This window comes from Myxine glutinosa, chromosome 8 (genome assembly GCF_964187855.1).
Source record: "Myxine glutinosa chromosome 8, kmMyxGlut1.1, whole genome shotgun sequence".
NCBI classification, from domain to species: Eukaryota; Metazoa; Chordata; class Myxini; order Myxiniformes; family Myxinidae; genus Myxine; species Myxine glutinosa.
The window spans coordinates 124,386,325-124,413,437 of NC_136268.1; the positions used below are offsets into that span (position 1 = coordinate 124,386,325).

The following is a 27,113-nucleotide window of genomic DNA, read 5'->3' on the forward strand; positions in this document are numbered from 1 at the left end:
TCAATTCGTCCTGGTCACACACCCAACCTGCACACCAAATTTCATCTGAATCCATCCACAACTTTTTGAGAAATCCTGCACACAAACAGACAGACACACAAACATGGGCAAAAACATAACCTCCTTCCACCTCCGGTGGCAGAGTAACAAGTAGGACAGGAGTAAAGAGCCAATGAAAATATTATTTCATCGCAGTAACAAGAAAGCAGAAAGGGCAAATTAAGTTGCAGGGCTAACAACAAAATTTGAAAGGGTATGTACACTGCCTCATGGGAATATGATGAAGCTGACCCAAAGAAACACGGCTACTTACCCGGATGAGTTGACAGGGAGGATGAATGCAGACCATGTCATTCTAAGTGCAATCTCCAATGCCTCGAACGCCCACAGATTAAAGCTAGCCACACTGTACTTTGAGTTTGAAGAAGCACATTTTATAGATAATGAAGGCCCCAAATGGAAAAAAGGAAAATGCCCGAAGCAAAGCATCACAGAAGACATGGTTAACACCTCCAGTTCCACAATGATATTGGTGAAAATCAGTGCATTTAAATATCTGCACTTCCAATCAAACAAGATGACGTAAACACAGGTGGGAAGGTGCAAGAAAATAGTGCGCCATCGTCGATCTTGTTGAGATTATCATTGCCATTTTTATCATTCTTACCTGGAGTAAAATACATCTGAAACACCTTGAAATGACAACATGGAACATGTTTATTAAAGCCGACTTAATTGTGTGACTATTCTCAAAAAGGTTCACGAAGCCACAAAAGATGTATTTTACTCCAGGTAATAATACTAATTAAGTATACTAACTAACTAATAAGATAATAATACTAACTAATAAGACTAATTAAGTCGCCATTTTTATCATTATTACCTGGAGTAAAATACATCTGAAACACCTTGAAATGACAACATGGAACATGTTTATTAAAGCCGACTTAATTGTGTGACTATTCTCAAAAAGGTTCACGAAGCCACAAAAGATGGCGTCACGGCCCCCCCCCCCCCCACCCCCTCCCACCAACCGGTATTGGCTCTTGAATTTATCTACATGTGCATGTGTGATTTGTACGGCAGCTCCTCCACAAGCCTGAGACCATGCAAAGAAATGGTTTTTTCGTCATTTTATAATCATGTCTTTTTTATGGCCTTGTTCCTTGCTGCAAGTATGAGGCTTTTGTGTTTTGATATTCCAATGACACTTTATGAAACAACTGTTCCATTTTGACATTGTTATGTAATTCTACAGCTCCGACGAAACCTTTCTGCAGTTGCACATTTCACCCTCGTGACTTGAAATATCGTAGCAACACAATCTCCCCACCCGCGCCCCACCTCCCTGCCTGACGCAATCCCTCTCTCAGGATAGGAGGCATAACAGAGCAGAAGATTGCTGCAGCCAAAGAGAGCCAAAACACTTATAAGCAGCCCTTTCCCATTTTGAAAAATCTGAAGATCCAGGAGGGGCCAATGCTTGTTCATGATTCCTCAACACTGACCTTGACACCGAGGGAATCATGACACTTGACCCCTCTTTAGACATGCCTCGTTTGGCTAAGGTTATTCAAAAACTGAATGATGAATTACAAACAACACGATACAAATAATCAGTGCCTTACATTATTACTCTGATAATTATTATTTCATTGTTACTTTTGCTTATACTATAATGAATGCTCAAAATGGGACCCTCATAGATCAATGGAGTTGATAACTCAAGGTGGTTACCATAGAATGCTACTGGGTAAAAGTGGTTAGTCATTGTCAAAATATTTGGAATTAAAAACCATCCACGATGAAAGATGGAAGTACATTTGGAAACTGACTTCTTTTTTTTATTTGAAATGATATACTAGGTAGTATCTTTATGAACCACAAGCACAAGCAGGTGAACAAGTAGCATAATGAAAGAGCTGCGCTCCAACGCGAGTCGAAAGAATTGACGCGACCAAAGACGGAATTCGTCCGAGTTGCTTTATTGAAACAAAACAGCTCAGGTATTCTGACAAAAGCCCGTTTATCGGGCAGCAATATATATACACATTTATGTCGGGAAGTTTGCCCGGCAAAAGCTATACCGGGCATGCCCGGGTGTCAAGGGCGAGCCTTGGAAAGGCGAGTCTGGACCTGCCCGGGCGTGTTTGGCTGCGGCCTGGCAAGTCGAGGCTGGGCGTGCCCGGGCGCTCTGGACGAGCACTGGAAAGGCGAGAGCGGGCATGCCCGGACGCTCTGGGCGAGCCCTGGAAAGGCGATGGCGGGCATGCCCGGACGCTCTGGGCGAGCCCTGGAAAGGCGATAGCGGGCATGCCCGGACGCTCTGGGCGAGCCCTGGAAAGGCGATAGCGGGCATGCCCGGACGCTCTGGGCGAGCCCTGGAAAGGCGAGAGCGGGCATTCCCGGGAAAGACAAGACCGGGCGTGCCCGGGAGGTTCGGGCGTGCCCGGGAACAGTGAGTCCGGGTATGCCCGGGAGAGGCGCGTCTGGCCGTGTTCTGGCAGGTGCAAGGCGATTGTGTGCATCCAGCGGTAACCGCTACACACGCCCCTCCAGAATCGACCTGCACCGGCAGGGTCAATTTAAGGGGGGTCCGGATGACCCGGCCAAAGCGACCCCTGGAGGGTCGTGGGGAGGGGTCCGACGTGGTGGTGGGTGGTCGAGCGGGGAGAACTGTGGATGGGGGGCGGCCTCGCCGCGGAGGAAGGGCCAACCGTGGTGGTCGGTCGACGTCCATGTGCGCCGGTTTGAGGCGGTCCACAGAGATCCGGTCCGACCGGCCGCCAACGTCGACGACAAAGGACTTGTCGCCCCGTCGCAGGACCCGGAAGGGCCCGTCGTATGGCGGCCGGAGTGGCCCCCGGTGCGCGTCATAACGCACAAAGACATACTCCGCTGTGCGAAGCGCCGGGGGGATGTAGGACTGGGGGCCAACGTGGCGGGACGTTGGCACGGGGGCAAATCGGCGGGCGGCCTCCTGGAGGTCCGAGCGCTGGTGTGCGGCGGAGCAGGGACTGGTAGCGTCGGGCACGAACTCGCCCGGGACGCGGAGCGTCTGGCCGTAGACGAGCTCGGCGGCGGACACCCGGAGGTCCTCCTTGGGGGCCGTGCGGAGGCCCAAAAGGACCCACGGCAGCCGGTCGGTCCAACCGTCGTCCTGAAGGCCGGCCATGAGTGCGGCCTTCATGGAGCGGTGAAACCGCTCGCACAACCCATTGGCTTGGGGGTGGTAGGCCATGGTGCGGTGCAGCGTGACCCCCAATGAGCGGGCGACCACGCCCCAAAGTTCGGACGTGAACTGTGGGCCGCGGTCGGACGAGATGTCCGCCGGTGCGCCGAAGTGCGCGACCCAGGTGGCGATGAACGCCTGCGCCACGTCGGCGGTGGTGGTGGAGGTGGAGGTGAGGGGCACGGCCTCCGGCCACCTGGTGGTCCTGTCCACCATGGTGAGCAGGTGGGTGAACCCCCGCGATGGGGGCAGGGGACCCACCAGGTCCACGTGGACGTGGTCGAAACGCCGTGCAGGCATGGTGAAAGGTGCCAGCAGGGCCTGGGTGTGGCGGTGGACCTTGGCCCGCTGGCAGGCCGTGCAGGCGTTGGCCCAGTCGCGGACGTTCCATCGAAGGCCGTGCCAGACGAAATGCGCCGACACCAGCTTCTGAGAAGCTTTCCGGCCCGGGTGAGAAAGGCCGTGGATGGAGGCGAAGATGTGGCGCTGCCAGGAAACGGGCACGATGGGGCGAAGCTGGCCCTGGGAGACGTCGCAGAGCAGGACGGTGCCCGCGAAGGGGATGTCGGCCAGGCGGAGGCCCGTGTCCGCCGCCCGGAGGGCCTGCACCGAGGTGTCGGTGGTCTGGTCGGCCGCCATGAGCGCGAAGTCCACGCCGAGGTGGACCGCGTTCGCGCTGGCCCGAGAAAGACAGTCGGCCACAGCGTTGTCTTTGCCGGCGATGTGCCGGATGTCCGTGGTGAATTCCGACACGGCGGAGAGGTGGCGCTGCTGGTGGGCCGACCACGGCTCCGTGACTTTGGCCATTGCATAGACCAACGGCTTGTGGTCGACGAAAGCCGTGAACGGGCGGCCCTCCAGGAGGTGTCGGAAATGGCGAACGGCCAGGAATAGACCGAGCAGCTCGCGGTCGAACGTGCTGTATTTTATCTCGTTCAGCCGGAGCTGCCGGCTGAAAAAAGCGAGTGGCTGCCAAACCCCGTCCACCCATTGTTCATGGACGGCGCCCACCGCGTAGTTGGAGGCGTCCGTAGTGAGGGCGATGGGCGCGTTGAGCACCAGGTGAGCCAGCAGCGTTGCGTCGGCGAGGTCCCGTTTTGCGCTCGCGAAGGCCGCATCCATGGCCGCGGACCAAACGATGTCATGCTTGGCCGGCTTGCCCCGGAGGGCCTCGTAAAGGGGCCGCATGAGCTGAGCAGCGCGGGGCATGATTCGGAGATAAAAATTCACCATGCCGAGGAACTCTTGTAGGGCCTTGATGGAACGGGGACGCGGGAACGTGGTGATGGACTCGACCTTGGTCGGCAGTGGCACGGCCCCGGTCTTGGTGATGCGGTGGCCCAAAAAGTCAACGGTCGTCGTGCCGAAGTGGCATTTGGCCGGGTTGACAATTAAGCCGTGCTCGCTGAGGCGACCGAACAGTGTTCGGAGGTGGAGGAGGTGCTCGGCGCGGGACGTGCTGGCGACGAGGATGTCGTCCAGATAGACGAAAAGAAATGGCAGGTCGCGCAGCACGCCGTCCATTAAGCGCTGGAACGCCTGGGCCGCGTTCTTGAGGCCAAACGGCATCCTCAAAAATTCGAACAGGCCGAACGGCGTGATGACGGCCGTCTTCGGGACGTCGGCCGCCCGGACAGGTACCTGGTGGTATCCCCGTATCAGGTCAATTTTGGAAAATATGACCCGTCCCGCCAAACGGGCAGAAAAGTCCTGGATGTGCGGGATCGGGTACCTGTCGGGGGTGGTAGCGTCGTTGAGGCGGCGGTAGTCGCCACACGGGCGCCATCTGCCCCCCGGCTTTGGCACGATGTGCAGTGGTGAGGCCCACGCGTTATTGGAGCGCCGCATGATGCCGAGGTGCTCCAACGCGTCGAACTCGGCCTTTGCCACGGCGAGCTTGGCCGGGTCGAGGCGGCGGGCCCTGGCGTAGACCGGCGGGCCCGTAGTGGGTATGTGGTGCTCGATCCCATGCCGCACTGCGATGGCCGAAAACGTCGGCCGTGTGAGGGCCGGGAATTCCGCGAGCAGGCGAGCGAACTCGTTCGCCGTCGGGAGGGCGCACGCCAGTTCGGTCGGCGCGGAGCTGCTCATCGTGCACGCCAGGGAGCTGAAGGTCTCGGCGTTGACAAGGCGACGACGTTTGACGTCGACCAGCAGCCCGTGCGCGCAGAGGAAGTCGGCGCCCAGCAAAGCCATGGGGACGCAGGCGGTCACAAAGGTCCACTGAAAGCGCTGGCTGCCGAAGCAGAGGGTGACGTTGCACGGGCCGAAAGTGCGTATGGCCGAGCCATTAGCAGCGACCAAAGAGGGGCCGCAAACGGCGTCCCGCCTGTCCTGCTCGGGGGCGGGTATGACGCTCAGTTGGGCGCCGGTGTCACAAAGGAAACGCCGCCCGGACGCTTTGTCCCGAATAAAAAGCAAGTTGCCCGAGTGGCCGGCGCTCATGGCTGGGAATGAACGCCGGCCCGGCCGTTTCCCGACTTGCCGAAAGTGCACGGAGGTCGGCACGTCCGAGCCTTGTGTCCGAACCTGGCGTGGTAATAACACCATGCCTGGTCAGTTGGAGGCCCCGGCCGTCGTGTCGGAAGCGGTCGGTGCGGCGTGGCGGCCGCCAGTTTCACCGGCAGTTCGGCCTCCAACCGCGCAGGGTGCTCGGGCGTCGTGGGCGTCGCCTCGGACGGCGGCAGGCTCCAGGTAGCCGCGCCGATGTGTTGGCCCGCCGAGGAGATCTTATCGGCTTCCCTGGCGAGGGTGCGGAGATTGGTGATCGACGTGCCAGCCAGGGCGAGGCGTACCGGGTGAGGCAGCTGGCGAAGGAACAACTCGCGGAACAGAAAATCCGGAGAGTGCTCACCGAGCAACGAGAGCATATAGTCCATGCGCTCGGACGGGCACGTGTCGCCGAGCTCGGGCAGGTCGAGCAGGCGCCGTGCGCGTGCCGCCGGTGAGAGGGCGAAAGCGTCGAGGAGGAGCGTCTTCAGCGCGTCATACTTGTCGGCAGCCGGCGGGTGCTCGAGGAGGCTCAGGGCGCGAGCCGCGGTGGCGGAACCGAGCGCTGCCGCGACGTGGTGGAAGCGGGTGTCGTCCGCGGTGATGCCTCGCAGGGCGAACTGGGAGTCCGCCTGGGCGAACCAAACAGCCGCGTGAGCCTCCCAGAAGGTAGGCAGTTTAAGAGTCACTGCCGTGTCCATGTCGGTAGGTCACCAGTGAAGGAGCTGCGCTCCAACGCGAGTCGAAAGAATTGACGCGACCAAAGACGGAATTCGTCTGAGTTGCTTTATTGAAACAAAACAGCTCAGGTATTCTGACAAAACCCCGTTTATCGGGCAGCAATATATATTGTTACAGACGCGGTTGTGGATGTTGGTTTACCGAGCGGTTTGGTATGACCGCGTCTGCACGTTTACCCGATTATACTCGAACCTTGGCCGAGTCGCGCTACGCTAGATCAATGAAGGAAAAGGACACAACGGCTGGGATTAAAAGGACACGACACCAGGGATACGGTTCTCAAGACCTCCGGAGGAGGTTATATTATGGCGGAAGGTTAGATTACAGGAATGAGAGGGACAGCATAGGAAGATAGGCACTTAAACACGGTCTTATAATAGCCCCGACAGACGACAGATAAACAGGACAAAGACTGACTCACACGGGGATTGATGGCAAGGAAAGCGGGCAGTCGATGGCTCAAGGTGCACCGTTCTCGGAGGGGGTGCACCGTTCTCGGAGGTACTGCAATACCGGGTCGATGCGTGGAGCTCGCTCAGCGCTTGGAGGTCGCGACTTGTCTCTTCTTCAAGCTCGGGGTGCATCTGACGTCACGTCCGGTAAGTCGCTGCGTATATCCGGCGGGGAGTGACACGCCCTCGGCTCGTTAGCTCCGCCCCAGATGGAATCGGCCCGTTGCTTCTCATTGGGTGCGTGCGGGGGGGTTGCCGGCTCCGCCCTTGACGAGGGGCCGACAGCCAGCCCCTTCGTGGTAACCCCGTGGGCGCACCTGGCAATGGCGGCTAACCAAGCCGGAGTGAGGATGCACACTCCCCCGCGCCGCGCCCCTCTGTTGTTGTAGTTGTTGTTATTGTTGTTGTTGTTGTTGTAGTTGTTGTTTCATGGGGAAGATGGGAGGAGGTAAGGGGAGGTCCTAAACTCACTACTGGTGCCATACAATCACATTCTGGTGCAACGAAGAGTCAGAATTAATGGAAACGAGTCCTTAACTGACATAGACTAAGAATAACTAGCAAGATGTCCTATAGTTGTCTACGTGAGATGCGGTGAACCTGGGCACGACATTTAATGGGGGAAAAAGGGGAAGGTCGGTTCTACAGAGTGTTATTTACAGGCAATGGGACTAGGGAATGGGGGATTGGGGATAGTTGGGGAGTATTGGGGAAATAGGGGAGTATTTACAAGCGGATATTGAGGCCAAGTCCCATATCCGCAACAATATACACATTTATGTCGGGAAGTTTGCCCGGCAAAAGCTATACCGGGCATGCCCGGGTGTCAAGGGCGAGCCTTGGAAAGGCGAGTCTGGACCTGCCCGGGCGTGTTTGGCTGCGGCCTGGCAAGTCGAGGCTGGGCGTGCCCGGGCGCTCTGGACGAGCACTGGAAAGGCGAGAGCGGGCATGCCCGGACGCTCTGGGCGAGCCCTGGAAAGGCGATAGCGGGCATGCCCGGACGCTCTGGGTGAGCCCTGGAAAGGCGATAGTGGGCATGCCCGGACGCTCTGGGCGAGCCCTGGAAAGGCGATAGCGGGCATGCCCGGACGCTCTGGGCGAGCCCTGGAAAGGCGATAGCGGGCATGCCCGGACGCTCTGGGCGAGCCCTGGAAAGGCGAGAGCGGGCATTCCCGGGAAAGACGAGACCGGGCGTGCCCGGGAGGTTCGGGCATGCCCGGGAACAGTGAGTCCGGGCATGCCCGGGAGAGGCGCGTCTGGCCGTGTTCTGGCAGGTGCAAGGCGATTGTGTGCATCCAGCGGTAACCGCTACAATAACTTACTGTGGATGACACATGCTCAAAGGTCATGGATTACAAGCAAACATCATTAAAGCAGTTTGTAAGTTTGTTTTAAACCATTTATAATGAAGATTTGAATGTAGAAAGTGACAGTTCTATGATGGGTGCATTGTCAACTAAACTGTATATATCACCGAAGGTGAAAGGAGGTTATGTTTTCAACCCTGTCTGTCTATCTGTCTCTGTCTGTCTGTTTGTCTGTCTGTTTGTCTGTCTGTGAACAAGATATCTCAAAAAGTTGTGGACAGATTCAGACGAAATTTGGCAGAGAGGTAATGTATGTGACAAGGACGAAATGATTAGATTTTGATGATAATCCAGATTCGGATCTGGCTGGTAGAATTTTCTAAGTGATTCTTCACCGTTGAGTGATAGGGCTAAAACTGATACATAGCAGGATATCAAAAAGTTGTGGACAGATTTGGACGAAACTTGGTGGACAGATTGTGTGTGCGATTAGGACTAATCGATTCGATTTTGGTGAAGATCTGAATATGGATTCGGATATGAGAATTATGTAATTTTTAAGTGATTCTTCACCATTGAGTGATGGGGCTAAAACTGATACATAGCAGGATATCAAAAAGTTGTGGACAGATTTGGACGAAACTTGGTGGACAGATTGTGTGTGCGATTAGGACTAATCGATTCGATTTTGGTGAAGATCTGAATATGGATTCGGATACGAGAGTTATATAATTCTTTAAGTGATTCTCCAGCCTGGAGAATTTTGAGAGATCGGGCGAAAAGCAATATATAAGATGATATTTTAAAAAGTTATGGACGAGTTATAACTAAACTAGGTGGACGAGTTGGTTAGGTGACAAGAACAAGCCGATTATATTTTGGTTCAGGTCTGAATCCAGATCCGGCCTATCAGTGGGATACAAAACAAAAACTGTTCAGCCTGGCAGAGATACGCACTCTACCGAGTGCAGTTCTAGTTCTTATTGAGATTGCTTTTCAAGTATTCTACTTCCTAATTATTTATCAAACCAAACTCATTTTAGTATACAGCTGCTCTTGTAAAAAAAATACAAACACTTTTGAGAATTAAAAAAGTCTCCAGACAGCTATGAAACCAAAGTAAAAGATACAATGGTTGCCAACATTTTGACTTGACAGTTTGATTCAAAAACTGAAATCTCACAAATTCTTTACCTGAAAGCTTTCACAATGCATATTTACCTTGAAGCTTTCACAATACATGACATCAAGAAATGGACGCAGTTTCACGGAAAAATATTGAAGTAGCATTTAAAGACATAATATTTGGACGTGTACAAGTAAACAAACCACGGAACAGATTAACGATGGAGAAATTCATGACCGAAAAGAAGTAAAAGCATTCACTAGCACTGGTCAGATCCATCAACTTATGAGGATGAACAACCAACAGTGGAAAGAAGGAATTACCTGACTAAAAGAGAGCCAAACTCTACTTCATGATTATCTGAAGAAGTTTAACTCTGAAACCTGTCTCCCTCCCCCAAATCCTGGTGCCGTCTGGGCAAATCTGTTTCTTGGGTTTGTTTCCCTTCCATCCCCCCTTCCCGAACCTCAAATGGCAACACAGTTGACACTGCATGCGACAAATCCAAATTCCTCAACTCTGTGTTTTCCTCAAAATATTGTGTCCCTGATCCATCTCTCTCTGTACCCACCTTACCCAGTCGTACGCAGCTGCTCCTGGACTCTGTATCCTTCTCGCCCGACAAGGTGGAAACACAGAGTTGACGTTGATTCTGCATCTGCACGAGACGGCATCAGCCCACGGATCCTAATATCCTGCTCTGCCGCTCTATCTCACCCTCTCTCTGTTCTGTTCACCCTCTCATCTGCCATCTGCTTATAAATCAGACAACATTACTGCTTTAGACAAAAAAGGTGCAATAACAGATCCTTGCAATGACAGACCAATCAGCCTGCTCCCAATAATCAGCAAGGTCATGGAATCCGTCATTGCTTCTGAAATGAAATCCTTCCTCTTCTCCAATGGCTTGACCTCTGATCATCAATTTGGATTCAGACCAGGTCACTGGACTCTGGACATGCTGCTTCTGTTGTCTCAGCAATGGATGGAGGTCGTCAATGCAAAACAGGAAATTAGAGCTCTCTCCCTCGACATATCACGTGCCTTCGATACAGTCTGGCACCCAGCTCTGCTCACCAAACTCTCCTCTTATGGTATCCATGAAAATCTCCATGCATGGCTTGTGGACTTCCTCTCCGGTCGCAGTCGACGTGTAGACCTGAATGGAATTCTCTCATCTCCCCTCTTCCTGTCCAGGCTGGAGTTCCTCAATGCAGTGTTCTGGGCCCTGTGCTATTTCTGGTCTTCATCAATGATCTCTCCGACTCTCTGGAAAATCCTCTCTATCTCTTTATTAATGACCACTCTCTGCCACTCCATATCTCATCCCTCTGATCGGCAGTCTGCAGCCTCCTCACTCTCTGCAGACCTGGACAAAATCACAGACTGGTCAAACAAGTGGAACATGTCTTTCAATCATGACAAATCTCACACTCTTACTATGTCTCTCCGAAAAGACCGACTGGATAACTCTCCCATCTACTTTCTCAACAACCATCTCCAAGAAGTTCTGTCACTCAAGCTTTTGGGTCTCACTATGTGCCATGATCTTTCCTGGGAAAACCACATTTCCAAGCTGGCCTCTAAAGCCAGTCGCCGACTGGGCATCCTCCGTCGTGCGAAGTCCTTCCTTGGCACACCTTTGCTCCTCACCACATACAAGGCTTTCATCCGCAGCTCAATGGAATACTGTTCTCCCCTCTGCGCCGGTGCTCCTGCCTCACACCTAGTTCAGCTTCACGCTGTTGAAACCCAAGCTTTCAGAATCATTGGAATCTCCCGTGATGAAGCTATCTCCAACGGCCTTTCACTCACTCACGGCAGGCAGGTTGGTGGTCTTTCTTTCTTCTCCCGACTCATCTCCAGCCTGGCTCCCCCAGCTCTGTCTGTGCTCTGTCCCCCAAATATTCCTACAGGTCGCACAAGATCTGCCAGCAACCCTCTTATGGTTAAACTGCCAAAATCAATTCTCTCTATTCACCTTCACTCTTTCATTCCTCTTTCCTCCCACCTCTGGAACAAACTCCCTCACTCTCTTCAATCCCTCTCCTCCCTCCAGGTCTTTAAAACAGCTGTTCACCACCATCTTTTATCTTCCCCCATCCAAAACCTTGATCTTTTCTACACACGTTAATTCACCCCAGATCCACTTTTTTTAAATACCGACTTCTTTCCTGAAAGTCTTAGCAGTTTCCATTTGTTTGTTTTTTTCCTCTCCCACCCCCCCCCCCTCCCACACCCCTTCCCATGCCTCCTCCCCTCGAGCCCTCTCCATCCCACAGATCTCCCAATGTTCCTGCTCTCAAATGTTACACTTGTGTGCTTACCTCTCTCTCCCCATCTTGTCTCCCGCACCCTTTATCATATATTGTATGCTTAATGTGTCAGTTTGTCTTTTTATGATCAATGTTAGCTCTTCGACGAGCCTCGATCTTGTATCCAAAAAAATAAATGCGAGAACAACACTTTTATTGGCCTGCCCACCTTTAAAAATAAATGTGAAAGCACTCAATCAAAAAAACTTTGTTTAACGCAGTCTTTGACCTTATGTCATCGGTAAAACGTATCAAAGTTTAGTTGTTTTTGGCCTACTCAGTGCAATTAGACAGTGTTATAACAAATTGTAGTTGTTCACCGCTCAGAATTTACCGGTAATCTGATTTTTTTTTTTTTTTGTTTGTTTGTAAACTTTGATTTTATTACTTATACCAAAGATAATGTTTGTGTAAAGCATTACTTACTTCTTCATTTTCTGTTTGTGATAGTTATATGTTGCTGATAGATCTGCATTTTCATTTAAGGTTTCCATTGTGCTTAATGCCAACAACAACAACAACAACAACAACATGCATTTTAAAGGCCATTTTCCCTACTAGAGCGGGGGTTAGCCTTGCGGTCCCCATGACAATCTTCTCCATTTTCCCTATTTTCTGCATCTCTCCTTGTTAACCCCCTTGCCCGCATTTCTTCTTCCACCATCTTTAGCCAAGTCTTTCTCGGTCTTCCCGGTCCTCTACTTCCTTCTACATTCATTTCCATCACTCTTCTCAACCAGTCACTTTCATCCTTCCTCAACACATGGCCAAAGCATCTCAACCTGTTCCTCTTCACAGCATCAATCACAGGCTCTATTCCCATCATCTTTCGCAATTCATCATTTGTCTTCCTCTCTCTCAACGATACTCCGCACATCAGTCGAACCATTCGCATTTCCACCCTTTCCAACCTTCGTAGCTGCTCTACATTCATTACCCATGTCTCGCTCCCATAAATCATAACACTTCTCACACATGCAGCATACACTTTTCCCTTCAGCTTCAACGACACTCCCCTCATCATCAGCACGCCACTCAGTTCCCGAAACTTCTTCCATGCACATCTCACTCTAGCAACCGTTGCCGAGTCTGATCCACCTTCTTCATTCAGCATGTCTCCGAGGTAGCAAAATGTTTTCACACCTTCCAGCTTCACGCCGTCTCCAAGATCCAACTCAACATTTCTTCCATCTGCAGCTCCCTCTGTGCACACCTTACATTTGAATGTAGCTGCCACACTGGTTAATGACCCTCTCAGACCACTACATTTTTGATGAACCCACTCAGCGCACATTGTACATTGAATGGAGTTCACTCCGACACCCTTCCTACACACAGCACAGGGCCACTTCCCAGTTCTTTCCACCTCACCACATGCTTTACCACTTGCCATCACCTTCGTCTTTCCGATATTCACCTTCAGACCTTTTGTCTCCATACATTCCTTCCACTTGTTCATCTTTTCCTTCAGTCCATCCATACTTTCCGCAATCAACACCAGATCATCTGCATACAACAACTCCCACGGTAAACCCTCCTTTACGGTCTGAGCCAGCACCTCCATCACAGCTTCAAATAGTAGTGGACTTAGTACCGATCCCTGATGCACTCCCACCTTCACCTCAAACTCACCACTGTTCCCGTCCTTCGTCCTTACAGCTTTGTGCGCTCTTTTGTACATTGCCATCACTACTCTGATCAACCATTCCTCCACTCCTAACCTCCTCAATGCCCATGTCAATACTTTGCGTGGAACCCTATCGAATGCTTTCTCCAGATCAACAAACCCAAGAAACAACTTCTTCCTCTTCTCCATGTACTTCTCCTGCAACTGCCTCACAATGAACTTAGTCAGGTCAAAATACAGTTTAACCCCCAAAAAATTGCTACAAAAGGTTTCTCAACTGATTCTGGTAGGGTTTAGCGTACGTTATAACATACTAAAAGTTTACCAAAGTAGGACCCCCGGAAAAGTGTTTTTTTCAAGATGGCGTCCAAGATGGCCGCCAAAACCTCTTAATGATCATAACTATGTAACTATCAACTCAAATTTGATGATCTTGGTGTCTATCCCTAGGTTTTTGGGGGCAAGGAACACATTAAGACCATTAAAAATGAAAGTGGGCCATTATATGTAACACAAAAATCCAATATGGCGTCAATAATGGCCGCCAACACCTCCAAATGACCGCAAGTCCATAACTATTGACTCAAATTTAATGATCTTGATGTCTATCCCCAGGTTTTTGGGGGCAAGGACCACATTAAGACAACTTTGGATATTACTGAGCTGTTGAATCATTATGAAATTGAACTCATGACCTTCAGCTGTCACCTAATGCACAAACACCTTTGTCCATAGAATAAGTTTCAGAGCGTTCAGTTTTGAGTGTCATCCTCCTCCTCAGTATCGACCTCTTGAGTGTTGTTTGGATTGTCACAGTTTTCAGTTTGGCAAGGGCCACATGCAGCAGTGCAGCGGAGTCCATAGCGTCTGCAGCTGCATCGAGAGGATTTGCATCCCCCCAAACAGTTGCAATGGATAATTTTCAAGAGTTTGTCAGGCGCAGCATTGTTTTGGGTCATAATTGGAATTAACTGATCATTTTCCTGTTTCCATCCCCATTCAGTTGGGTTCATTTCATTTGCCATCCCCATCCATACCATAATTTGAAAGTACACACGTTGGCTATGGAATATTGTTGCAGGTGATGTTGGGGGGAGCCGTTCAGAAGTGACAAATGCTTGAGCAGTTGCCACTTTTTTGGTGAAAATGATATGGCGCAGTGATGATAGCGTATCATTAGACTTGCCACCAAAGAGATCAACCATCAGGTCTTTGCCAAGATCTGATATGTCCTCTTGAGATTTGTTTTGAAGGATGAATGCACTAGCACAGGACTTCATGACAGGATCAGATTTCACTAATTTCCGGAAGGCTGACTTTTTTCCGATGCCGAAAATCCTTGAAGTAGAATCACATCCTGAGTAGGCATGTACAAAGAGCAACTCATTGCACACATCGTCTCCTAAAGTTTCTTTCAACAGGTTAATGTTATACACTCTGTGTTCTTTTGACTGCTTGTTTGCATCAGAACGGAAGTAGATGATCTCATTGTCTGTTCTGGAGTAATGAAGGAGCAAGATCAGCAAATCTGTATCCTCACCGACCAACGTTGTGGTGCAATGACGGGATCGTTCAACAGTTGCCTTAACGATATCAACGTCTGCATCCCCTGGTGACTGAATGACATGGCATCCCCTTTTAGTTAGTGCTGTGCTGATGAGAGCAATCATGTCTGCCTTGTTTTTGTCACGAGACAAAAAGTCGTCCTTTTTGCCTGCAAACTCTGTTTCTGCAGTGAAACTAACAATAGGGTGCAGGTTTTTTCCTCGTCTCTGATGTGTGTTGTCTTTTATGGAGGGACCTTCACCATAGCCATCGAACACCACTGTCGCTTGTCCGTAATGTCTCACAGTGAAGTCTGCATAAGACTCAGCTATTGCATTATATGAGTCGCCTTTGTTCCATGGTAAACGATGGAGCAAAGAGCCACCATCAAGCACGTAACAATCTGTTTTGGGAATAGAGTTCATCACAGCCTCACTTGATAAGTCCGCAGCATGGTCTCGAATTGCCTGAGCAAGCTGAGGTTTGTCTGCTGTTCGAAGAATGTTCCTGGTCTCAAAGAGGGCTGGAGGGTAGGGGCTTAGTTCATACGTCAAAACCTCTTCAAGGGAAAGATCTCCTGACCTTGACACCAGAAGGAAACGCTGGAACAGAAGGGCAGGATCAATGGTACGATCAGGAGCAATCTTCACAGCAGAGATATTCCCAAGGGTTTTGGCTCTGTCTTTCCGCTTGAATTTGTAAGTAAATGCCGACTTTCCGATTATATCTTCAATGATCTTGTTTCCAACCGATTCAAAGTCATGTACATTCACATCTGGCCCAGCCACTATCCCGTTGACAATGTTTCTCAGAGTAGGATCAGATGTGAAGGGTGAGCAGGCTGCAAGCTTTATCCGAATTTTCTCGAGATCAGATGCATCTCTCTTTTGATGCGTGCCTCAGTTGAGTCTTTGTGTTGCGGACTTGTAGTATAGGTTAGGTTTGTGAAATCCTGCATCGCAATGTTGTACTCGGATGTTACAGGTGCAGATAAGGTCCAAAGGTTTCGCATGTCCTCGGTCATCCCACTGCCGCGAGTTAGACCACCAGTGCTCTTCAGAGACCTCATCAACGTTTGTTCGATGACAAGATCACTACTATGACAGCTCGTGGGCAATGACAGCTCGTGGGCGAACTGCCTGAATTATGGCATGACCAACTGCCGCAACCTTGCGTCTTGTGTCTTTCCCAACGAACAATGTTTCCAGTGCTGTCCGCAGACTAGTCGGAATGAACGATAGGGCTGAATCAAGTTTTAAATCATCACTACCTGGATACTGATTCGTCACGGTAGAAACCTGAGATTTTATATCACTTCTGATTAACCTAGCAGCAGTTTCAATAATAGCGCGTTTTTGGGACTCTTCATCGCCTTCCTGACACGTTTGCTTGTAGTATGATCTCAGAATCTGCGACGTTTGTTCTCTCATCGTAACAATATCGTCCAAGCCTTCTCTTTCACCAAAAAAAATTGAGTCCTTAAAGCGTTCTTTAAGACGCTTTTTCAAACTGTAATTGTCATACGGTTCCGAATCAGGATTACAAAGATACCCTTTCATTATGAGGCTCAAAGATGTAACAGTTAGTTGTTCCTCACTGTTCAGTTCTAGGTAAGCACACATTTTCTGAAATGCTTCATACTTATCTTCATCTTTAGGACGACCACACTTTCTGCGCTTGGCTTCGGGGGCTTTCTGGAACTCTAAAGGCACAGACTTGAAGGACCGGAAATTTCCACTACACGAATGATGATAAAGTCCGTCTGCTGCATGTAAATCTCGTAAATAGTATTCAATCCGACCCTTTACAGTATGTCCCCAATCATCTGAAAGGGATTCACAGACCTCCACAATTGTCTCCACAAATTTGTCAGTCCGTACCCAGCTAAAGTGTCCCTTGTCCAAATCAATTGTACATCCACAGAATACGCAATCCTTTTCACTGTCAAAACCTCCACTTGATTGTCTTGTGGTTCTCTTTGGTGGCACAGAACCACTACTTTTCTTTGCAACATGGCTTTTAATGTTTTTATCATTTATGTACTGTTGACGACAGCTTTTATGCACTTTAGTACTGGCTTCAACTACAAGATCGTCCTTCCGCTTTACACTGGCTTCATTTATTCCCTTCGCCCCCTTCCACTGAATTGCAACCCAGTTATCACTGGAATCCTCGATCTCCTCCTTGCAGATTGGACAAAAAGCTTGACTGGCTGTGCTTGCACTCATTGTTGAATCATGTCTGAAAAAGAGAAAGATGAGAATTAGTTATTCAGTTAGATCCAATTCGACACATTCTTCAGGTCAATATATGGAAAATGCCCCCTCAACCTGTTAGATAATGGCCCACTTTCATTTTTAATGGTCTTAATGTGTTCCTTGCCCCCAAAAACCTAGGGATAGACACCAAGATCATCAAATTTGAGTTGATAGTTACATAGTTATGATCATTAAGAGGTTTCGGCGGCCATCTTGGACGCCATCTTGAAAAAAACACTTTTCCGGGGGTCCTACGTTGGTAAACTTTTAGTATGTTATAAAGTACACTAAACCCTACCAGAATCAGTTGAGAAACCTTTTGTAGCAATTTTTGGGGGGTTGAGGGGGTATTTTCCATATATCGACCTTACTAAAGCGCGTCTGTCGTTCCTCTTCCTGGCATAAATCCAAACTGCATTTCGTCGATCTTCACTTTCTTCCTTATTCTCCTCTCCAACACCCTTTCCAATACCTTCATTCCATGCTCCAATAACTTTATCACTGCTTAATGCCAGCAGTGTGATATTGCAAGAAACAGTTTGGTCGTCATTATTTAAGACTGACACGATGCACCATGGGAGGCGTTGAGAAAAGTCATCTCCCAATACCTTGATCATTGTTTGGTAGCAGGCCCAATGACTGTGTAGGCTGAAGAGCAAATAGCCGAATAGCCAGTTATCCAGGATAGCAAAGTGGTCAATCCATTAGTGATGCTGTATCCCTGACAACACAGTAGGGAGGCATCGTCCGCTCACCGATACATAAATTTTCTTTCCTGCTGCTTGTCTTTCCAAGCTCGTTTCTGTCTCTATGGGACAGTTTCCTGGTGACAAACATCCCACACTGAGTGCGTAAAATGTCCAGTTAGCTATCAAAATTCATGGAATGGATAGGCCTGAAATCACAATCCTCAACGGGTGGATGCGCGTACGTGTGTTTGCGTGATGCAAGGCTTCTATCATGTAACAGGTAACCATTAGAATCTCTCCACTTGAACCAGCTATCATCAATACATTACTTTTCTCAGATTCACATTCCATTTATATTTATATCATAATTGAAGGCTCACGGAAGAGATAGTACGTATTGTAAAAATAAGACCAAGCTCGTCCATGTTGCTTAGATCACAAATCTTGGTGCAGATATAAAAATATAACTACAAGGTATGATGATTTCATGCACTAAAATGAATTTGACACCAATATAAAATCTCAAATATTCTGCATGGAACAATCAATCTTCCCAAGCATGACCATCACTTTATCATTTCTCTGCTGACATTTGCCTGAACAAGGTGACTTTCCGTTATAAAGTCTCCACAATAATGTATGCATGGTCATTGCTTTCCTCCTTTAATTAAAATGAGCTTAATTTCATGGTCTTCTGGTGAAGTGGAACTTTTTGTCTTTCCCAATTCTTTCAGACCAACTTTGTTTTTTGCAACATAACTGGAAAAGGGGAAAACATTTAAGACTGACTAGCAATGACATTTGAAAGTAATGAACTTGCAGCAGCACTAAAAGCTCATAAAATGGTACTCACATGGCAAGTACTTTTGTCCAGAGTCTTTGCCCAGGTAGAGCTTCACTGTGTGGGATTTTAAATCTTTTGCCTTCTTCACTGTGGATGACAATAAAATAAATAACGATTCGTCTCACAAAAACACACACACACACGATGGTGTGTTGAGTCGTGCAAGTATTAGCATCAGCTGTTATGTGACGCCATGCATTATGCAATCCTGGTGGCAAAGCTGATTTTGCCAGGATGCAGACAAATGTCCTTTGTATTTGACCAAGTACGTATATTGGCCCTCTGTCCAAGGTACGTACACGTTGCTACTCCTGGATTTGCATGACATATGCATGCACTTTGGCATCGCAAACCTCAATGTGTGAGCTTGGATTTGAACATACTAGACTAGAATAGGTGTTGTGTGCAAATCAATAAAATGTGAACTCAACTCTTCACTATGTCAACATCATTTGCCAAGAGAGACATTCGGATCACCCCGAGGCATAGTGGTTTGAGTATCTGTTCCGAATCTGGGATGTCTCCAGTTCAAACACCAGCCAGAGTACTACTACACGCTATAAAATAGTACGTGCGGCTTCCTTGCCTGGTGCTCTGTATTTAAAAGGATGGAGCACCGACCAACAACCATAAGCTGGCATTAATAGCGCAGGCTTTGATGGGCCTCATGGACTCTTCCTGCACTGAAGTGCCTTGTAATGTTGTAAGAGAACTCTATAGAGGTTCATCAAGGACATAAATCCTAAAGTGCAAGTTCTCAACTTTGTCAATATTATTTGTTTTAGTTTTTAATCCTTTTTGTTTTTAAAAGGTAATCTCCATAAAGAAGTACATGTCAAAAACTCATGCTTTATATACAGTATTGTACACTTTTATTTGAGGTTTTTTGTCCTTGATGAACCTCTTTTATCTGTTATGTCCGTTACATGTCTGTTACAAGGCACTTCAGTGCAGGAAGAGTCCATGAGGCCCATCAAAGCCTGCGCTATTAATGCCAGCTTATGGTTGTTGGTCGGTGCTCCATCCTTTTAAATACAGAGCACCAGGCAAGGAAGCCGCACGTACTATTTTATAGTGTTTAGTATGACTCTGGCTGGGGTTCGGACTATCGACTTCCCAAACTCAGAACTGACGCTCAAACCATTATGTCAACAAGTCCGGTAAACCTCAGGAGAGATCCGTATGTCTCTCTTAGCAAAGGATGCTCGCATTGTGAAGAGTTGAGTTCACATTTTATTGATTTGCAGAGCAACACATATTCTCGTAAAGTGTGTTCAAATCCAGGCTCACACGTTCATAGCTCAATAAAAAGACAACTGAATGAGACTTCAATTTCGCTGAAAGTTTTCTGGGACTAAATACTATCCTGAGGTATATAATACCTGGTAAACCAAAACCATCTCAGGTATCAATGTGTACCGGGATAATATTTCTCTATCACTAGCAGCTACCTTTTGTAGTATAAAACAAGTGATATAAACATTTTTTTTTAATGCAAAAGGTTGTGGGGATGTTACTCCAAAAATTATGTAAACAAGGTAGGGATGATCAAAATAAATGATCATGTGAAACCATCCCGACACCTTTCTTTGAATAATGGTCGTCTTGAAAAAAGACACTAAGTGTGAGTGAGTGAGTGAGTGAGTGTGTGTGTGTGTGTGTGTGTGTAGGGTTATATCAAACCTGCACACATACAAACCCAATTAATGTCTTTTCTAAGGACGACCATTATTCAAAGAAAGATGTAGGGATGGTTTCTCATGATCATTTCCTGTGATCATCCCTACCTTGTTTACATCGTTTTGGAGTGACATCCATACATCCTATTGCATTTACAAATTTGTTTTTATGACTAGTTCCTGTACATTTTTTTTAGAAATGGACACGGAATTGTTTTTTATTCTCAGTATTTGTGTTGTACTAAAAACGAGTAGTTCCACCCCCACCCCTTCTGGGTGGAATGATATGGATACGGAGGGGAATTTGAAGTGGAGGACAATCTTTAGTGAAGCTAATTTAGTGACGAGATTGATGCAACGGTATTTCTGCTTCAAAATTGCTTTACCAAGAGTATGTGACAAGAGCGCCTTTATTAACTATAATCTACTACTGATTTACAATTGTTGTAGTACAAACTTTGTAGTCATGCTCACATTGTAATGATACTGTACATATCTTATCGATGATCTAACATTCTAAATAGTATGTACTTTATAGAAATATATGTGTGTTGTTGCTGTCGATTGGCCCTGCACAAATAGGGTAGGGACAGGGATCGACATTCCGGGAGCGACCCAGAATACTGTAAATAAGAAAAGAAATCCACGGACTTCCTGATACTATTCCACCATTTAGCACACCCATATAGGTCTGATTAGCCCTCGGACAAATGTGACTAGTGCCCCTTTGTGGATGACATCAGGCTGACAAATGCGAAAATGTGGCAGGCTGATTAACAGTCGTAATCCTGGCCGCCCCTCTGTTCCCTTCCTATTATTTTACGAAGGAATGCCGTTTTGCATACTTTTCATGGAGTCCTTTCAAGCTATTACAATTTTGAGCAGTTTGCTCGATCCTTCCCACAATAAAATGCAGAGCATTCGTGTTTAAACCAAGTTGGTAGCTACAGACACCAAATTTGAGTTAGTCTGTCAAAAAAGAAGGCAAAGAAGAAGAATGACAAACGGGCACTTTTAGTTCTCTCATTTTTACAATTCAGCAATGATGTCCCAAAGTTTAATGAGTGTTATTGGATGGGGAATTCGCTGCAGATGATTGGTAGGTAATTTATGGGTTTAAAAGTTTCATCTTGAGAGATTTTTTGAGGACATATGTTGCACTAGCAAAAGTACCCGGCGTGGCCAGGTGGGGAAGCAGGGGGGGGGGGGGAAGGGGAGGAGAGGAGGGGGCATAAGGGAGGGAGAGTGGGGAGGGGGAGGGGTGGTGTGGGGTAGGAGGGGGGAAAGGGGAGGGGCGAGAGGAGGAGGGGGAAGGGGTGGGAGGAGGGTGGGGTAGAGAGGGGGAAGGGGTGGGAGGAGGGTGGGGTAGAGAGAAGGAAGGGGAGGGGAGGAGGGAGGCAGGAGAGGAAAGGGGTTCATATATATGCTGGTGGGTGAATGTGGCGTTCATCACGTTTCTGAGTTAAGTGTGATGCCGATCAGGAAGAAGAAGAAGCCGTACTACCAACTTCGTACACTTCCAGAATTGTTTGATTTATATGTATTCAAATGTCTGGTGATTGTTTTGCATTTATTTAAGTGAATGTGGACTTGCATATAACTGTCATTCATTTAAAAAGGCTTCGGCACTATCGAGCCGTTATTTTTGGTTTTGTTTTGTTTTAACTCCAAAAAAAACGAACTTTTTTTTTCTAATTTCTTTTTTTGGCCTAAAACACTCCCACGCACTCACTGATGAACCTCTGAAAGTTTGATGAAGATCCGTTCAGCCATCTCTGAATAAAACGCGGACACACAATTAAACTGGACACACACACACACACACACACACACACACACACACACACACACACACACACACACACACACACACACAGAACTCGCGTTTATATATATATATATATATATATATATATATATATATATATATATATATATATATATATATATATATAGATTAGGTCAATGGAGCGTCTGGCCATCCCTACATAAGAAGTCTACCGTTCTTGATAATCAGGAATCAATGAAAAATCAGCAATCATGTTTACTGGGTTTCATTAACAAATCTTTCATTAGTGCATTAGATTGCACATGTTGGCTGTTTAAAAAACAATAAGTGATTGCGTGCTTGAAAGCACATTACAATTACAAAGCACTGCAAGAGTGATCATACAGTTTCTTCAGAAAGCATGCACACCCCTGGACTTTTTGCACATTTTGTTGTGTTACAGCCTGAATAGACAACGGATTAAACCGAGATTTTTTTTGTCACTGATCTACACATAATACCCAAAAATGTCAAAGTGGAATATTTTATAGAACTTTTTACAAAATTAGGAAAAATGAAAAGCTGAAATGTCTTTGGTCAATAAGTATTCAACCCCTTTGCTATGACACTGCAATCTGAGATCATGTGCATCCAATTCCCTTTGATCATTCTGAGAGTTCCCAAGACCACTCTGAACCCCTGAAAGTGTTGAAAGTTCCCAAGAGCACAATGAGCTCCATCATTAGGAAATGGAAAGAATATGGAACTACCCAGACTTCTCATAGAGCTGGCTGTCCGACTAAACTGAGCAATCGGTCAAGAAGGGCCTTGGTCAGGGAGGTGACCAAGAACCCAATGACTGCTCTGACAGAACTACAGAGTTCCTTGCCTGAGATGAGAGAACCGGCCGGAAGGACAACGGTCTCTGCAGCACTTCACATATCTCGGCTTTATGGGAGACGGTCCACACGGAAGCCACTCCTGAGAAAAAGGAGCATGGCAGCACGCATGTAGTTGTGAAACACATGAGGCAAAATATTCTGTGGTCTGATGAGACGAAAATGGAACTATTTGGCCTGAACGCAAAGCGATATGTCTGGCAGAAACCAAGCACAACTTATCACCCATCTAACGCCATCCCTACCATGAAGCATGGTGGTGGCAGCATCATGCTATTGGGATTATGTTCAGTGGGTGGACTGAGAGACTTGTAAGAATAGAGGGCACAATGAATGGAACCAAATACAGGCAGATCCTTGAAGAGAACCTGCTTCAGAGTGCAAATGTCCGTAGACTGCATCAAATATTTACATTCCAACAGGACAATTACTCCAATCATACAGCCAAAGCAAAACTTGAATGGCTTCAGAACAGGAATGTGAAAGTCCTTGAGTGGCCCAGCCAAAGCCCACACTTGATTCCCATTGACAATCTGTGGAAAGACTTGAAGATTGCTGTTCACCAACGCTCCCCATCCAATTTGACAGAGCTTGAGCATCTGTGAGGAAGAATCGGAGAAATCCCCCCAAAACCAGATGTGCAAAGCTGATACAGACTCCCCAAATCCCGTTGTGCAAAGCCAAGAAGACTCGATGCTGTAACGCTACCAAAGCGCTTCTATGAAGTATTGACTCAGGTGGCTGAATACTTTTGTAAATTAGACATATCTGTATTTCATTTTTCATAAATTTGCAAAAAATCTAAAAACAAGAAAACAAACAAGTACACATACATTCAAAGTACACCGCCCCATGCCAAATAATTAAATATGCTGCAGCGCGGCATTGCCGGGGCGCCTCCGGCGCCCGGCAATACCGCAGTGCAGCTCATTAAGGCTGCATTGGGAGGGAGAGGTGTACACTAATTGATTGATTAATTGTATAATTAAAATCAATAAAAGATTATCACAAAATATTTTCATAATCAATTGGCTAATCGCATAACTAAACCACTAGTGCTTCATCCGAAGATGTATCTTTTAGAAATTTAATTAAATAAGTCATTTATAAAAAATTAAATAATTAATTGATTACTCAATAAATAATTAATCGATTAATCAATAAATAATTAATAGATGAAATGATTAATCAATAAATCAAAAATATCCTTGATAGCCACATCACTTGGTCACTTATGTCCAAATATTAGCTTCCCAGCTCAAAAGGTGCCTGAGATATTGGCCAAATGAGAAAGAAAATAAATAAATGATTAATAATGAAAATAAATAAATAATAATCATAAAAAAATTAAATTGGTAATCAATTTGGTCAGAGAACACATAAACTACCACTATTTCATCAGAATCTGTAACTTAAAAAAAAAATTTTTTTGGGTCATTAATCGAATAATTAAATAATTAATCGATTAATTGATTAATTAATAAATCAAAAATATCCTTTGCAGCCAAATCACCTGGTCATTGGCATGTCCAAATATCAGCTTCCTAACTCAAAAGGTGCCTGAGTTAATAATGGTCAGAAGAGAAATGAAATTTAATTAATTAAATAAGTACTTAATTAAACGCTAATAATTAAATAACTCCTCAATTAATTGATTATTCAAAAAACAAAAAATACCGTATTTGACAAAGGACTTGCTCACGACTGTGCCGAAATTTCAGCTTCCTAGCTCAAAGGATGGCTGAGATATCGTCCGGACAACCAAGAAAGAAAACAAATAAGTCATTTATAAAAAATTAAATAATTAATTGATTACTCAATAAATAATTAATCGATTAATCAATAAATACTTAATAGATGAAATGATTAATCAATAAATCAAAAATATCCTTGATAGCCACATCACTTGGTCACTCATGTCCAAATATTAGCTTCCCAGCTCAAAAGGTGCCTGAGATATTGGCCAAATGAGAAAGAAAATAAATAAATGATTAATAATGAAAATAAATAAATAATAATCATAAAAAAATTAAATTATTAATCAATTTGGTCAGAGAACACATAAACTACCACTATTTCATCAGAATCTGTAACTTAAAAAAAAAAAAAATTTTTGTCATTAATCGAATAATTAAATAATTAATCGATTAATTGATTAATTAATAAATCAAAAATATCCTTTGCAGCCAAATCACCTGGTCATTGGCATGTCCAAATATCAGCTTCCTAACTCAAAAGGTGCCTGAGTTAATAATGGTCAGAAGAGAAATGAAATTTAATTAATTAAATAAGTACTTAATTAAACGCTAATAATTAAATAACTCCTCAATTAATTGATTATTCAAAAAACAAAAAATACCGTATTTGACAAAGGACTTGCTCACTACTGTGCCGAAATTTCAGCTTCCTAGCTCAAAGGATGGCTGAGATATCGTCCGGACAACCAAGAAAGAAAACAAACAAACAAGAAACCAAGAAAACAAACAAACAAGAAACCAGAGTGAAAACTGAGTACTCTCTTTCAGCGTGCGTCACTGCCGAGCCCCCTTCGGTGCCCAGCAATGACGATTTGCAATGCCTGGAGATGGCATAGGAAAGGAGCGGTGTACAACATGTTTTCACTTTGTCGTTATGGGGTATTTTATGTGGATCAAGGACAAAATGTTTTTTATTTAATCCATGTTAAATTCAAGCTGAAACAACAAAATGTGAAAAAGTCAAGGAGTGTGAATACTTTCCAAAGGCACTGTAAAAATGACATTTGTATTGGGATTTGAGCCTGAAGTCAGGAGTTGCACAAGAAGGCAGGGAGTGTGAGGTAATGAGGCATGAAGCAAGGGCTGTTGTACCAATATAGTGTGCACTGAATCCTTTTCGTGAGTGGTTGCCATCAGAAGAAAAATGCAGCCGTAGCCAATTCCTGCTGCTCACAATCGGTGGAGGCACTTGGGAACCAGTCAACCTAAAATATCACAGGAAAGGTTCTGTTTGTTTACATCAAATACGTTAATGTCAAAAACGTGATATTGCGTGGTTTTAGCTAAACCTGGATCCAAACACCTTTCAGTACATAAACACACCTTTGTACTGTTGCTTCAGAGCCAGTGACCTCCAAAAGATCATAGCCCTTCTCAAGATCAAAATCTTCAAAGATTAGAGAAACCAGATCTTCAGACTCTGATCCCAGAAGCAGCCACGTACAATCCACACCATTGTCATAGTTAGCTGGATAGTTTGGGCTCCGAATTGGGCCACTGGATCCGCCCAATGTTCCACCACAAGCTCCTTCCTCTGCCACAGCAAATTACTCAACGTCAAACAAGCAAAGACGTGCGAGAATACAATGTACGGTACATGGAAAGTTTGACTCCTACCTAGGGTTATAAATGTTACTCTATAATGTTGCAATAGCTCAATGAAACCATTTGACTCATCATGCTTGTGCTACTTGAAGATGTCACATGAGGACACCATTTGACCCATTATGCTAAAGGTTCAATTCAATTGATATGCACAAATGTCAAATGTATGCAATTGTTGGAAGTTTGGATGTTTGTCTGTCTGTGTGTATGTCTGGTTGTGCGTATGTCTGTGTGTGCGTATTGTTACGTGCTCCTCCCCAAACCCCGGTCACGGTGTACCTCCGAGCCCCGAGAGGAGTCACGGCAGAAAGATGCGTTATTCTGTATGTCAAAGATCAATGGTGAAACCACACCAATTGTTACCAACAAACAAGTATTGTATTAAGATCACACAAGCAGAACAGTACAACAACAATAGTAATCAATTGTACAACCAATATATTTTCCTATGATGGTACCATCAGGTTCATACAATATAACTCACTGTGCTCCAAGTGAGCGAAAAGAAGAACATTCCCCAATGTCTCTATTCTGGCATCAAGCCAAAGTCGATCCGCTCCAGTAATCGTCAGAACGATGTCCAATCGAGACCAGAATCCCGTTCGGATGACAGTCACAGTCCCGCTGCCAAAGCTGCCCAAAGGTGCCCTCAAGGCGACTGGGAAATCACACACTCGGGTATGGACGTGCCACGGCTCCAAATCGGCGATCCGCAGATTTCCCACTCAAAGGCCACGTTACACACGCACACCAGATTAACGTCTGAATGTGGTGAAAAT

The 27,113-nt window shown here is 46.3% G+C and overlaps 1 protein-coding gene across 1 annotated transcript in view; it reads right to left on the reverse strand.

The window, feature by feature from the left end:
• The window catches only part of LOC137433184 (CUB and sushi domain-containing protein 3-like), a 1,533,363-nt gene that overhangs the window by 922,848 nt on the left and 583,402 nt on the right, over positions 1-27,113 (reverse strand). Inside the window, exons 8-11 of the mRNA XM_078783994.1 lie at positions 26,053-26,263; positions 25,822-25,934; positions 18,632-18,713; positions 15,865-15,899 (exon numbers count right to left, since the gene is read on the reverse strand). Of these exons, the coding sequence (XP_078640120.1) occupies positions 15,865-15,899; positions 18,632-18,713; positions 25,822-25,934; positions 26,053-26,263 (441 nt within the window). The remainder of the gene's footprint in view (positions 1-15,864; positions 15,900-18,631; positions 18,714-25,821; positions 25,935-26,052; positions 26,264-27,113) is intronic.